The sequence below is a fragment of the Nymphaea colorata genome, chromosome 5 (genome assembly GCF_008831285.2).
Source record: "Nymphaea colorata isolate Beijing-Zhang1983 chromosome 5, ASM883128v2, whole genome shotgun sequence".
Taxonomy (NCBI): Eukaryota; Viridiplantae; Streptophyta; class Magnoliopsida; order Nymphaeales; family Nymphaeaceae; genus Nymphaea; species Nymphaea colorata.
This window is the reverse complement of record NC_045142.1, coordinates 12,386,619-12,401,848: the sequence shown is the minus strand read 5'-3', so window position 1 is coordinate 12,401,848 and position 15,230 is coordinate 12,386,619. Positions and strand designations below refer to the sequence as shown.

The 15,230-nt window shown below is 38.2% G+C and overlaps 1 protein-coding gene across 1 annotated transcript; it reads left to right on the top strand.

Moving 5' to 3' along the window:
* The first annotated feature begins 7,945 nt into the window (after positions 1-7,945).
* On the top strand, positions 7,946-11,552 carry LOC116255196 (galactinol synthase 1-like). The gene is made up of 6 exons (XM_031630982.1): positions 7,946-8,284; positions 8,435-8,749; positions 8,828-8,962; positions 9,075-9,197; positions 11,239-11,292; positions 11,481-11,552. The coding sequence occupies exons 1-6, from the start codon at positions 7,946-7,948 to the stop codon at positions 11,550-11,552; spliced, it is 1,038 nt and encodes a 345-aa protein (XP_031486842.1).
* The last annotated feature ends 3,678 nt before the right edge of the window (positions 11,553-15,230 follow it).

Below are 15,230 nucleotides of genomic sequence, written 5' to 3'. Positions count from 1 at the left end.
GTTGTAAAAAACGCCCACAAATTTGACGGAAAAAACGTCCGGAAAAGGGCAGGTGCTGTTTGACGCATCGGACTCGTTCTTGACGCACCGGACTCGTTTTTGACGCGAGTCAAGTGCGCGTCAAACATGGAAGAATTCAATCGGGTGCGACTGCACCAGACTCACGTTTGACCCTTTTAAGACACGAGACATGAGTGCATGTCTGAAACAGACCCACATCGCGTTGACTGCACACCTGGAGCGTACCCACATCGCGTCAACGCCAGTGGGGGTCCAAATTGTCGCACCCAAGTGACTATGATGTCATGATTGTGACCATGTAAATTTCCACTGTCAAAGCTTTCATTTTACCCTTAGCCAGTTTATTTTATTACAGTTTTCAAGACGGATTTAACGCATTTCCATTTGAGTGCTTGCCGGCAGCAACTTTAGTTAACTCTCTTTTGTTGTTACTGGTCTCTTTGCAATCACCTGCCATTATTTTATTTTTTACTTTGTAATGGCCAAATTTAAATCAGTGATTCTTGCTTAATTAATTGCTCAACATTCTCTTTATTTCATAAATCAGTTGATTTTGGGTTTCCTTCAAATTGGCCTTTGCATTGAATCAAAAGGGGGCCGATTCGATTTGAAAAGGAAGCTGATTTAGGTCCCCTTTCTGAATGCATTTATGTCATATAAAAAATGCCAATTCAATCTCAATTTCCCGATTCAAACTATTTTCATAACTGTTATAGGAAGCTCCATAGTTAAATTGGTCATTGTGTTTGCCATCAAGATCAATTCCTTCACATAATTCAAATAAGCTGGTAATTGAAGAATGATTCGAACAATCCTTATAGCAAATGCATCAATGCCTTAGTAAGGAAGAGAGGGAGGTGCATCGATGGCTCAAGTAATGAATCAATGGTATGAGAGGCGAGAGGGGAAGAGAGGGATCTAGAGAGGAAGAGGTGGATGATCCAGCAAAAGAACTTCCTTGCGTTGGAATGCTTGTCCCTAATCAGGCGACGTGATTATTACAGTGGTTCTCTCTCTGCCACTCATATATGTATGTTTTGAAATGTTTTTGTTTGAGAATATAGGGCCGTTTGATGGCCTGGAAATGTGGAATTGGAAATATATTTATGGAAATATATTTCCTGGAAAAAATGAATGAAAAAAATCTTTTCGATTCCAATTTTGGTGTGTGTGTGATGACTGAGAAATATATTTCTAAAAATATATTTTTGAGTTTGATGGTACAAAAATATATTTCCAGATTTCCAGAAAATTATTTCTTAGTTTGATAATAAAGAAACATTTTTCTAGATTTATAGAAATTAGATAAATAATCACACCAAATAGATAAAAAACCCTCAATGGCGAGTCTTTTTCGTACAAAAACAAAAATAACTATAGTGAAGTTCGAAGAACATATCAACACACCAAGATACTATAAATACAAATAGTATCAAATGTTTTAATCAACATTTATGCACAATTCATAAATACAGGAACCATATTCATTGGATATATATCAGAATTTCACTATAAAGTCTACGACAAACCACATACATATTCCCATCAGTGTTCAGTATTCAGAAGAACTTTAACGTTCAATACAAAGCCAAGTGAGTGTGTAGAGTATCCATGAAAGCAAGTACATATGTAGTGCATTTGCTTTTATCTCCACGTCTTTCAAGGAAGGCCATTGTAGTGGTACGTACTCCTTCTAACACTTTATAAATGTTGACCATGGTATGTGAAAGAAATAATCCAGATGTGTGCTTTTGTCATGGATGTCCATAGGCCATCAAAGGCTGAACCACATTACTTTTATGTGATTGTTTCTCTTCTCTCTTCCTTTTCTACATGGTATCAAAGCGACTTTGCTCTACCTGATTTTGGTCATCCTCTTTCACCTTCATTGCAAGAAGAATGGCAAATACTTCCAACCACAATGGATAGGCCCGTTCGGAATATAGTGGTGTAGGAACAGATCAGCCTTACTCTGAAAATCATCTTTGTCCTCCTGAATGGAACCAACTATCAGTATGGTCTAAGCCCACCATGAAGTTTCTCAGTGGAAAATCAAAGTTGGAATACGTGATAAGGGATCTTCCTAAGCTTAATGAAAATGACCTACCCATCAAAGAATGGAGATCAAACAATCACCTTGCCGTATCCTGGCTGATTAACTCTATAGAAGCAAAAAATCTCTCAAAAATTTTTTCTTCATTGAACGGCTGCAATGACCCAGAATTCCATCCATCCAAAAGCATTCGTGGCATGAAGAATGAGTAGAAAACATCCTTTGGTGGACAGCTTGAAGACCTTCAAGGTATACAGGATGAGTTGGACTATCTGGTAGATATGTTAGAAAGTCTGAAATCCGGGAAAACTTCACAAGGAACATAAAATATTTGAGTTGCGCACTGGCCTTGATCCTGCATATGAAACAACAAGAAGCCAAATCCTTGTGGCTGCTGAGCTACCATCTGTGCCCACGGTTTACCAGATACTCATGTGAGATGAATCAAGAAAGAAAGTTATGAACCACAATCTCCAAAAAGCAAAGAATCAGATGACAAAGTTACCTTCCTTACTACTGACAAGCATGGTGATTCATATCAATGAAAAATTAAGACTAGGAGTGTTGCACATACCGCAAGAAAGAAGGCCACTCACGTGAGAGATTTTGGGCAACCAGTGACTGCCTGAAAATTTTCAAGAATCTACATTGAGTGCCAAAGTGGCAACCACAGTTTGGACAACCAGTGATTGCCTGAAAAAAATTCAAGAATCTACATTGAGTGCCAAAGTGGCAACCAGTGATTGAAACAAGTCCACTGATGCATCGATGATCTTGGAGAAAATCAGTGAGTTGCTGGAAAATATAAATGTCAAACTGACCAAGTGACTGCTTTGACTAGTGCTACTTCTCATGCATATCGTAAAGTACATTGCCTAATTTTTAGGTTATAGATTCAGGGGCCAATGACCGTATAACTATGGATAGTGTTTTACCCAATAAACATTCTATGCACGACACTAATAAGTTTATCACTATAGCAGCATCTATGCATGTTAGAGAGGTTGATGAGATATCTTTCTTAAATATGCCACATTGTTCTAAGGTCCTTCGTATGCTTGGTTTGAATTAGAATCTGCTATCGGTATCTAAACTCACCAAGGACCTTAACTGCCAAGTTATCTTCTTTCCCACAAATGTGGTTATTCAGGACCTTACGACTAATAGAATGATTGGTGAAAGAACTCCGAGGAAAGATCTCTATGTGCTAGAAAACTTGAGCCTAGAGTTTATGCCTAAATCTAGAACAAATTGTGAACTATGGCACAAATGCCTTGGATACGTGTCAAGCCATGGTTTGAAATTTTTGATGCATGATTTATTATTTGATTCTCACTCATGTGACATTTGCATGTTTGCTAAAATGTCTAGGTTGTCTTTTAGTGGCCTTAATAATTTATTTGTGTTTAAGCATGGGCATCGAGCTGGCCTGCAGCCTGAAACCTGAGCCTAGACTTGACCCAGCCTGCCCAGTTAAAATAAAAAAAATATTTAAATATAAAAATTTTAAATATAAAATTAATTTTTAATAAAAAAATATGTATTATTATTAAAAAAATAATATTAAAAAGATATGAGGTTGAATTGGGGCCTGTTGGGCTGGTTTTTTCAGGCCAATCGAGCCTAGTACTGGGTACCCGCCGAGTACTGGGTACCCGCCGAGTACCCGGCCTGATGCCAAGTCCTATTTGCACCATTTGAACTAGTGCATTCTGATGTTTGGGGCCCTGTACCTATGGACTCTTATAGTGGTTATCATTATTATGTGATTTTTATTGATTTTTTTTTAAGTTGCTTTGTTTTATTTATTGAAACTTGAAGATGAGGTGTTTTCCAAGTTTTCTGGATTTTATAGGATGATTGAAATTCAATATGATGCCCATATCAAGACTCTCAGAACTGATAATGGAATGGAATTTAAAAATCATGAATTTGAACAATTTAAAAATTGAATGGGATTAACCATCAATTTTCCTATATCAACACCCTCCTAGCAGAATAAGCTGCTGAGAGAAAAAAAATTGGCATCTTCTTGAGACTACTAAGTCTCTCCTCTTTCAAATGACTATGCCTAAGGCCTTCTGGAGTGATACCATCATGATAACGTGTTGCATTATTAATTGCCTCCCCTCAAGAAAATCAAAGGACCAATCGCCTCTTGAAACTCGTATGTGCAAGAAAAAAAAAAACACTAAAGTCACCCACATGAGAATCTTTGTGTAAGTAGTCTATGTTAAAATTAAAGTGAAGTACAAATTCAGTTCTAAAGCTAAAAGATGTTCATGGGATACTCCACATCTAAGAAAGGGCACCGGTGTTATGCTGCTGAAATAAACAAATTTTTATGTCATGAGATGTTTCCTTTGATGAGCAACAATTCTTCTTTCACGCTCAGAATAATGAAAGTCAGGGGAGCTATAGATAAACAACGTTGTTATGCCCACCATTGATGATTATAAAGAATTAGACGTTGTCATCACTACACTACAATTTCAAAGTATAGAGCAACACCCAATTGAAGAAGCTCAAAATCAAACTGCTAGTGGCTTGATTACTTATGAAGAAGAGTCCACTCTTGATCCTATCTTTGAAATCATGGTGAGGAGATCCCAATGGGCCAGCAACCCTCCAGGGTATTTACAAGATTATATTACATATTTAGCTCATTTTTTCCCTATACATCACTTTCGATGTCATGATCAAGTTTCTCCACAACATATTGCTTTCCTGAGTAATATATCTGAAAGGCTAATTCTAGCATTTATCAATGAGCAATGAAAAATCATGTTTGGGCACAAACCATTAATGAAGTGTTGAAAGCTCTCCATAAAAATAGCACTTGGGAGATCACATTGTTGCTCAAAGACAAAAAAGGAAGTAGGATGTAGATAGATATTCAAGACTAAATATAATAATGTTGGCACTCTAGAGCATTATAAAGTTTGTCTTGTGGTCAATGGATATACACACAACCTCAGTCTAGATTATGAGGAAACTTTCACTTCTGTTGCTCAAATGTAAGTATTTTTATTTATTGCTTGCAATCTTCATTGGCACTTGCTTAAACTAGATGTGAAGAATACTTTTCTATGGGGTGACTTAAGCGATGAAGAGTACACCAGGGCATCCCCAAGAAGGAAAGCTGAATCTAGTATGCAGACTCAAAAAGTCTATTATGGACTTAAATAGTCTCCTCATGCGTGGTTTCTGAACATTGCTCTAGAAGAAAAAGGGTTCTTGCCAAATTTTATAGATAATTCATTGTTTATTAAGCAAACAAGTGAAAAGGTTGTTCTTGTACTTGTTTATGTGAATGACATTGTTGTGATGGCCGACGATCAAGGTGTCGTTGTAAAGACCAAGCAATTTCTCCATCAATCCTTTGTAATAAAGGTTTTGGGCAATGTTGTGGTACTTCCTTGATATAGAGATATCAGGTTTGCCATTATTGACTTGGCCCGTCTTTGGAGATCATCCTTGGAGTTGTCCTTCTTGTCCGTAACAAGAAAGCCATGGGATTCAGTAAAGATCAGAAGCTGAACATTTGGTGAGATTTGAGCAAATAGTGAAGGTAGTGAATGCCGTTTTCAGTAATGAGCATCAAACAAGAGAAATGAGAAGGAAGGCTGCAGTACTTGGTGAATGGTGTGCAGGTCTGTTGTAGGTGGAGGCTCTTCTACTTTCAACTTGAATCTCTTTTTGATAGGACCTTATCAAGCTTACCCAGTCGAGCTCGGCGTCGATGTTGTCCATCGAGTCGAGCTTGAGCCTCTTTTGTTGATCTCAACTCGAGTTTGATCTGAGCTCGAGGCTTTATGAGTTGAGCCAAGCTCGTTCTGGTATAGCTTGAGCTCGACTTGGCTCATGTTCAACCCTAGTTATCCGACCGAGAATCACTCATGCAGTCAATTGGGTGAGGCAGTATATGCATGCTCCAAAAGCTTACATGTGCAAGCTATGAATCGCATCCTAAGGTACTTAAAAGGGCACCAGGCCAAGGATTGTGGTATAAATCTAATGAATGTAGTAATATAGAGGGATATACCAATGTAGATTGGGCTGGTAGTGCAGACAGAAGATCTACCACCGAATACTATATATTGATTGGTGGCAACCTTGTTTCATTGAAAAGTAAAGGCAGCTTATTGTCTCTCACTCGAGTGCTAAAGCAGAATGTAGAACCATTGCAACAACTGCTAGTGAGCTTGTTTGGGTTAAGTCACTCATTCTAGAAATAGGTTTCAAAATGGATGTATCTTATTCCTATGCATTATGATAATCAAGGAGTGATTCATATTGCCACCAACTCAATAGTTTTTGAACATACAAAGCACATAGAGATTGACTATCACTATCTGCACGAGAAGATATACAAAGAAATTTATACTCCTTATACCAAAAGTATTGATTATTTTGCTGATGGCTTCACAAAAGGGAATTGAAAGGACAAGTGGGGCTGTTACAATTTGTATGGCCCACTTGGAGGGGGAGTGTTTGAGAATAGAAGGTTTATATATTCAGTTATTGTGATTTCCTTTCGATTGTGGTTGAGATACATGTACCATTCTTTTTTTGGTATCTCATTGTATTCCTTCATCTCTGCCATCTTTGGAGGAAGACCATTTTGTAAATGTTGACTGTGGTATGCAAATGAATTAATATTCCAGGTGTGAGCTGGCTCTATCGTTGATGTAGGCCATTAAAGGTTTAACAATGTTACTTTTTTGTGCTTGTTTCTCTTCTCTCTTCTTTCTACCTTTTTCTTCCATTTGTTTAGATTTGGAAGCAAAGAAAGTAGCTGCAGCAACAGAGAAGCCAGATTGTTCAGGTTCTGTATTGAACAGCTCATGAGCAAGTGGATGAAATATTCCTGATAATGGGAATTCCTTGATTTTTTAAAATTTCTTAATTCCCATGATTGTTTCCTCATACCATTGGTCAATAGCTCATGAATTAGTGATGATCAATGAGAAAAAAAAAACATTTGTCAATGTAATTTTTATCATGTAAACAATGTTTTGATAAAAAAGAATTACTATTTTCTGAGTTAGTACTCTTTCTCTCTCATGTATGTATAAGCTTCAAAAATAAATATAACATAAACCATGGTTCAGCTGCTGTTGCTTAGCAACAGCGGCTGTAACCATGATGGACATTGTTTAGGCCACATTTTAGAACTGTACCGTAGACTGGTAGTCAAACTTTTAAGAGGTAAGGATGCTCCATAGCTAGGATGGTCTATTCATCTAAACCCCAATGCAACCCAAAACTTAAAAAATAAGATAAATAACTGGGTAAGCTTTTTCAGTATTGGATTGTTAACTTTCCACTCATCCAAAAAAATAACAATGAATTGAAAATTTGAATTAGAAAAAAGATTTTGATAAGTTATGATCGTGCTGTATCCGAAGAGTTAAATACTCAAAGAAGACACTCGAAGGATGCCGCATGATAAGATGGAGTCATCTTTCAGGAGAGGAGAGTTCCAGGCCGAATCTGCCACCCGGACGGCCAGACGCTGGGAGTCGAAGATGGCGTTTCTGCATGAAACTCACCACCCGGCAGCTTTTCCGGTGAAAACGTGTCAATCTGCTAGAAGTAATATATCGTCGATTATGCTTTCACGTGTCCCAATTACACCTTGTTCTGATGACGATTCGACGCGTAAGCACAAACAGGAAAAGATCAAAATCATCGGAGCGTCGCCCTCCCCACCTCCCTCACAATTGCAATAGCGAAGGTTGGTTCCAGGTCTTCTTTTCTTTTCTTTCTTCTCCTTCTTCCCCTCACGCAGCGAAGGCTTCTTCTGATTCGGAAGGCTTCTTCTTTTCTCCTTCACGCAGCGAAGGGACAGCTAACGAATTTTGCTCGATGGGGACGGAAGATACAGTGCCGGAAATGCAGAATGGTGTGTTAGAGAAACAGGCCGCTAATGCCGTCGCCGGCTTGCGCGCGTACGTAACTTTCCTCGCGGGGGACGGCGACTACGTGAAGGGGGTATTGTGCCTCGCCAAGGGCCTCCGGAGGGTGCACTCCGCCTACCCGCTGGTGGTCGCCGTCTTGCCCGACGTGCCGGAGGATCACCGCCGACAGCTCCGGGAGCAAGGCTGCACGGTAAGGGAGATCGAGCCGGTTTACCCCCCAGGGAATGGGACCCAGTTCGCGAGGCCTAACTACGTAGTTAACTACTCGAAGATACGAATTTGGCAGGCAATTAACCTTCCCCCTTCTTACTGATTGATTACGTACTATCGAATCGAGCGTAACTGAGGCCATGTTAGAACTTTCAGGTCTTCACAGGGGACTATGGGATATCTTCTTATTGATCTAACTCTCTCTCCCTCTCTGTCTCTCTCACAGTTCGAGGAGTACGGGAAGATGGTGTTTCTGGATGCGGACGTCCAGGCTTACGAGAACATCGACGACCTCTTCGAACTTCCGGACGGCCATGTTTACGCCGTAATGGATTGCACCTGCGAATGGCCGGCAGGACCCCAGCACCCTGCTGGCTACTGCCAGTATAGCCCGAGCAAGGTGCCGTGGCCGCCGGAGATGGGTGGTCCTCCTCCACTCTACTTCAACGCCGGCGTCTTCGTCTTCGAGCCCAGCAAGTTCACCTGCGCCAGCCTTATCCAGACAATCGAGGTCGCCCCTGTCACCCATCTCGCAGAGCAGGTAAAGACTGCGTAGAGAGACAGAGAGAGAGATGCTGCAGCCAGATATATGACTTTGTTTTCTTCTTTCGTTTCGAAGGATTTGCTGAACATGTATTTTAAGGACGTTTACAAGCCAATCCCCCTGGCTTACAACTTCATGGTCGGTGTCTTGTGGCATCATCCCGAGCTGGTGGAGGGTGTTAAGGCCAAGGTGGTTCACTACTGTGCACCGGTGAGTCTCATGCTCTCGTTCCTCCCTATGCCAGAAAATCATGGTGATAAGTTGCTAGCACAAGCCGATCAACTTCGTCTGATTTCTTTCTTCGTTTCCCTGCCGTGAACAGGGATCCAAACCGTGGAACTTTTCAGAAAAGGAGAGGAACATGGATAGGGAAGACATGAAGATGCTTGTGGAGAAATGGTGGGAGGTCAATAATGAGGAGGCCGAAGGGTTGCAGAAGGGTGTGGTGCCGATGCCGATGGCTACTGCTGTTACAGAGGCAGCGGTTGTCTGATGCTCGCTGCCATAGAAAGCTGCTGAATGACTTGGCTGCAGCATGCAGAGAGTCCGACCTTTGCTGGAAACCTGTGCAGGGTTACAAAATGTTGATATGGAGATCCTTTTCTTCTGAATGGTATGAATGATAGAAGTTGTCAATAGTCACTGGTTGCTCGTCTTTTTAGTAGGTTATCTCGTTCCACGGAAGCTATAAAAAGTTGGGTAGAGGTGTTGGCTAGTCTTACAATCTGCGAAGAAAAACGAAACATTTAAGCCCCGTTTTACGTCAACATATAAAAATCTACGTATATGGATGCACATAGAAATAACGCTCAAAATTTTTAATTAATTCAAATTTTTTAATTAATTGAACATAGGTATGGTGCAAGTAGAGCTGTTCACGGGCAGCTCAGGTCGAGTGTCTTGAGAAAACCTCGAGCTCGGTTCCAGCACGAGCCGATCAAGAGCCGAGTTGAAATTATTAGCTCAAACTCGATCAATCGATCAAGATTATCAGCTTGAACTCGATCAATCGATCAAGATTATTAGCTCGAACTCAATCAATCGATCAAGAGCCGAGTTGAAATTATTAGCTTGGCTTGAGCTCTTAAAACTCGAATTCACTCGATCAAATTGATCAAAACGACAGAGAATGTCAATAAAATTGACATTTGAACGAGTATTATTGACATTTGAACCAGTATTGATGTGCATATGTCATGTAAACCATCTAGTTTTTATTATATTTATTTTATATATTTTCTTTGTCATGCTTAATCGAGTTAAATTGAGTCGATGCTATTTAATAACTTTATGATATATATATATATATATCACTGTCACAAAAAAACACTATCACTGTCACAAAAAAACACATCTTATTAGAAAATAAATATATATATATATATATATATATATATATATATATATATATATATATATATATATATATATATATATATATATATCACTGTCACAAAAAAACACATCTTATTAAAAAAATACGTATATAATACGTCAAACATAACCAGTCATATATAATACATGTACAAAATGTGTTTTTTAAAAAAACGGTAGACATGTATTATATGTGTTTGTTTGCATTTTTTACATATTTTTTATGATTTTTTTATTTTTTTAATAATTTTTAAGATTTATTAAATATTTTAAATTTTTTTAAAATTTACTGAGATTTTTCTGTTTTATTTTCGAGATATACAATTTTACCGTATAATACCTGACAAATTTCATATATATATATATATATATATATATAATGAACTTAATAAAGTTTAACCGATTGGTCGAATTCATTTTTGAATTTGAATTCAATTTGTTTATTAAACAAATCCAGTTGATCAAGTGAGCTCGAGTTGATTTAAAAATTGCTAAGAATGTGCTTATCGAAACACAATTGTTTTGAAATTTTTGAATTACAAATTCAAGTATAGAATTTCTTGATATGCAAAGCATTAATTGGATCAGGAATTTTGATTACATCAGCGTCAATCAACCGATAAGAATTGTGAGGTAGAACCTCTTTGAGGACATATGGTCTTTCTCAGTTCAGTGTTCATTTTTCTTTAGGTCTACTCCTGAATGGAACTATAGATCTTAGTACAAGATCATTTACTAGAATTTTCTTTTAATGACCAATTTGACATAATGTCAAGCGACTCTCTTCCGATAGGCTTCAACATGTGCTATCTGTAGCCTTTTCTCGTCTAAGAGGTCTATTTGAGCAAATCTCTTTTTTTGATACTTGTTAATTGGGAGTTCAATGAGTGCAACAAATTTTATTGCTGGTTTTTGGACATGTAATGGAAAGGCAATTTTTGTTCTATATACTAATTCTGCTGGTGTGGCATTGGTGAGTGTCCAAATTGTGGTTCGATACGCTCAAAGTGCATTATGTATTTTTTCATGCCAATGTCAACCTGTTACAACAGTTCTTTTTAAGGTACGAATCAAAATCTTGTTGGTTGCTTCTGTCTGGCTATTACCTTAAGGGTAATATAGGGCAGAAAAGTGATGTTGTATTTTATGTTTATAACAAAGATTGCGTACTTTTTTATTTTTAAAATGAGTACCATTGTCAAAAATGATATCGTGCGAGATGTCAAATCTACACAAAAGGTTTTTGTAAATAAAGGATACTACATGTCGTCCTTCAACTGCTTTTAAGGTGATTGCTTCCACTCATTTAGTGAAGTAATCTATGGCTGCAAAAAAATACCTGTGGCCATTTTAGGCAGACAGATTGATCGGACCAACCACGTTGAAGGTCCACATTGAGAATGGCTATGGTGAGCTGACTGAATGAAGGTATATTGCTGGAGCATGAATTAATTGTGCATGCAACTCACATTTGATGCACTTTTTGATAAATTGGTGTCCCTTTACATTGTGGGCCAATAGTACCCTACTCTGACTATTTGCTTGACGAGGGTCTGATACCCTACAAGTCCCCAACAAATTCCTTCGTGGGCTTCTTGAATAATTTCTAATGTCTCATTTGTATTCAGACATCTAACATATTCTGTACTAAATCCTCTTTTGTATAAAATGTCAGTTAAAACGAAATATCTTGATGACATGTGTCTTAGATCCCCTTGCTCTCTACCCTACAAGTCCCCCACAAATTCCTTCGTGGGCTTCTTGAATAATTTCTAATGTCTCATTTGTATTCAGACATCTAACATATTCTGTACTAAATCCTCTTCTGTATAAAATGTCAGTTAAAACGAAATATCTTGATGACATGTGTCTTAGATCCCCTTGCTCTTTTCGAGATATTTTAGGTGGAAGTGTTTCAGTTCAGAGGAAATCCTTAATGTTCTGATATCATGGTGTTTCTCTGCTTTCTGCTTATAACACCTGTTGTGGTATGACAAAAGATGGTTGTTCGAGTGTTCTGACTTCAAAAGATCTGATAGTTTCTCCAGGTTTGAATGCAATGGTAGAGCCTAAACTAGGGCTGCACAACGAGTCGAGCCAACTCGAGCTCGACTCGAACTCGCTCGACAAAGCTCGGCTCGAGCTCGACTCGTTTATAAATGAGTCGAGTTCGAGTTGAACGTTAAACTCGATTAAATAAACGAGTCGAGTTCGAGTTGCACGAACTTGACTCGTTTAAACTCGGCTCGACTCGGTATTAACTGGTTCTGGGTCGGGTCTCAGATCCAAAATCCAAAAAATCTAATGCAAGACCCTCCCCGTCGAAGTCTCCCAGACCCACACCCGTCCGACTTGTGGAACAACTACAATAACAAAGTTAATATATTTTAAAGTTTCTGTTTCAAAACTTTTGATACAGGACTAAACTTTTGAAGTCTCTGTTTCTGTTTCAAAACTTTTTAGTCTTGTATCAAAAGTTTGAAACATAAACTTCAAAATATATTAACTTTGTCATTGTAGTTGCTCCACAGGTGGGAGTTTGGGAGACCTCGGCGGTGGTCTCGTTAGATTTTTTGGATTTTGGATCTGAAACTAGACCCGGAACCAGTTTACAACTTCGATCTGAGACCCGACCCAGAACCAGTTTACAACTTCATATCGGGTTAATCGAGTCGAGCTCGAGCTCGACTACTGATAGTCGAGACGAGTTCGAGCCTTCTGTAAGAAGCTCGACTCGAGCTCGAGTTGAGTTCGAGCTCGAGCTCGAGTAGTTTTAGTCGAGTTCGAGCCGAGCTTGTTCAAGCTCGGCTCGAACTCGCTCATGAACAGCCCTAGCCTAAACTGGCCAAACCGTTCGCAATTGGGTTAAATTTTCTTTTGACATGTAAGAGTTGATATTCCTCGAATTGTCTTAAGAGTGAAGTTGCTAATTCTTGATATGAGATCAATTTCTGATCTTTGACTTGCTAATCTCCATTGACTTGACTGATAACTAAAAGAGAATCTTCAAAAATACGAACTCTTTGCACTTTAAATTTGAGAAGCATTTTGAGTCATTATATTAAGGCCTCATATTCTATTCTACCATATTATGCATGCAAGAGAAATTTAATTTGAGGGAGTATGGAATCATTTCATTCTCTGGTGTGATGAAAGCATCCCAATGCATGCCCCCGTTGTGCTTTTAGATCTATTGAAATGCATCTCTCATATCGACTCTGGTTTTGGTCATTATGATTTGCTCGTATAAAAAATCATTGTTTGTTCTAATTTTTCAGATAGAAGAAAATCTACCAATTGATCTGCGATGGCTTAACCTTTGATTGACTTCTATGACACATATTCCAAATCATATTGCATCAACAGAACTTACCACTTTGCTATCCCTCCATTTAGAAGTGGTTGTTCAAGGATATATTTGAATGGATTAAGTTTGGATAAAATTTTAACTTCGCATGACAATAGATAATGCCTTAATTTTTGACACATCTAAACCAAGCCTAAACAAGTTTTTTCTAAGTGGGAGTAATTCTTTTTATATTGTACAAATGTCTTGTTGATGTTATAAATGACATGTTCTATTTGACATTCTTCTTCATATTAAGCCAAAAATCTATGTAGGCTGAATTGTTAACTATGATGTACAATAGTAAAGGTTTCCCCAAAATTGGGGGTTTTAAAAGTGGCGTGCAAAGAAGGTACTTCTTGATTTTTTCGAATGAGGCCTGACATTCATGTCCTGTCCGCATTCAAACTTGACTTCTTTCCACAATAAATGGTTGAAGGGTCCACATTTCATGGCAAGATTACATATAAACCTTCTGATTGACTGAATTTTAACTTGCATCCTACGTAGCTCCTTAAGATTTGTTGGCGGTGCGCCTTTCCTTTGGAGGGATCCATCTCGATTCCCTTTTTTCTAAATAAATCTTAAAAGCTTACCAGATTTCACATCAAATACACATTTTTGTGGATTCAATCTAAGCTTATATTGTAAGAGTCTATCAAAAACTTGAAAGAGAATGCTGATGTGATTTTCCATTGTTTTTGACTTAATTAGTAGATCATATACATACACATTCATGATTTGATCATGAAAAATAGATGTCATAACACTTTGATATGTTGCCACACCGTTCTTCAAGTCAAATGGCATTACACTATAGCGAAAGGTGTCTCATAGGGTTGTAAATGATGTTTTGGCCTAGTCTTGAGCAGCCAACTTAATTTGGTTATAGCCAAAATATGCATCCGTAGAAGAGAACATAGTATGACCTACGGTACTATCTACCAACAAGTCGATGTTTGGAAGTGGATAGTCATCCTTTGGTGTGACTTTATTCAAATATCTGAAATCGATGCAGAGTCGAATTTTGTCATTTTTCTTTGGGACTACCATGATGTTTGCTAACAATTCAGGATAGTCAATTGTTCGGATGAACCCTACCTTTAGTAGGTGTTCTAGACCTTCCTTAACTTCTCCCTCTAGATGAGGGTCTAGTTTCTTCAATTTTTGTTTGATTGGCTTGCATTATTGTTTCAATGGTAGTCGATACTGTATCGAGTTCTGGCATGTCCTCATAAGTTCATGCAAAGGCTTCTTGATGCTCTTTGAAAAAGTCTATCAACTCTTTTCTTTCTTCTGCTGGCAGACTTATTTCGATTTGCAAAATCTTTGGATTCTTTTCTGTGTCAATGTTAATTTCCTCAATCGGATCATTAATCAAAGGTGACGGTTGATCTTGTTTTTTATTTGGATGAACTCTGGACATTTCGCCTCGGTGAGTTCTGGATTTACCTCCTTAAACGATTTTGATGTTTGATCCTTCGGTGCCATCCTTGTGGGAAGAAAAAATTAAAATGGCAAGATTTGAATTGATGAGTGATAATTCATACAGATGACAAAATGAAAAATTTTGATTGCATATTGAAAGAAAGATGAGATTGACAAGACTTGACAAAGTTCAACACAACTTGACAAAACTTGACTTTATGGTGTATATCCAAGACCACTCTTCGGTATCTAGTTCACACTCTAAGATGGCTCCTTCTGACTCAATTGGATATGTTTTCCTCTGATGCAGTGAAAATTGTCTGAGGCAAC

Coding starts and splice junctions, on each gene's coding strand:
- LOC116255196 (XM_031630982.1), top strand. CDS start 7,946: ATGGGGACGGAAGATACAGTGCCGGAAATGCAGAATGGTGTGTTAGAG. Junction 8,750..8,827: donor TCACCCATCTCGCAGAGCAG/GTAAAGACTGCG, acceptor TTCGTTTCGAAG/GATTTGCTGAACATGTATTT. Junction 9,198..11,238: donor AAGGGTTGCAGAAGGGTGTG/GTGCCGATGCCG, acceptor TATTACCTTAAG/GGTAATATAGGGCAGAAAAG.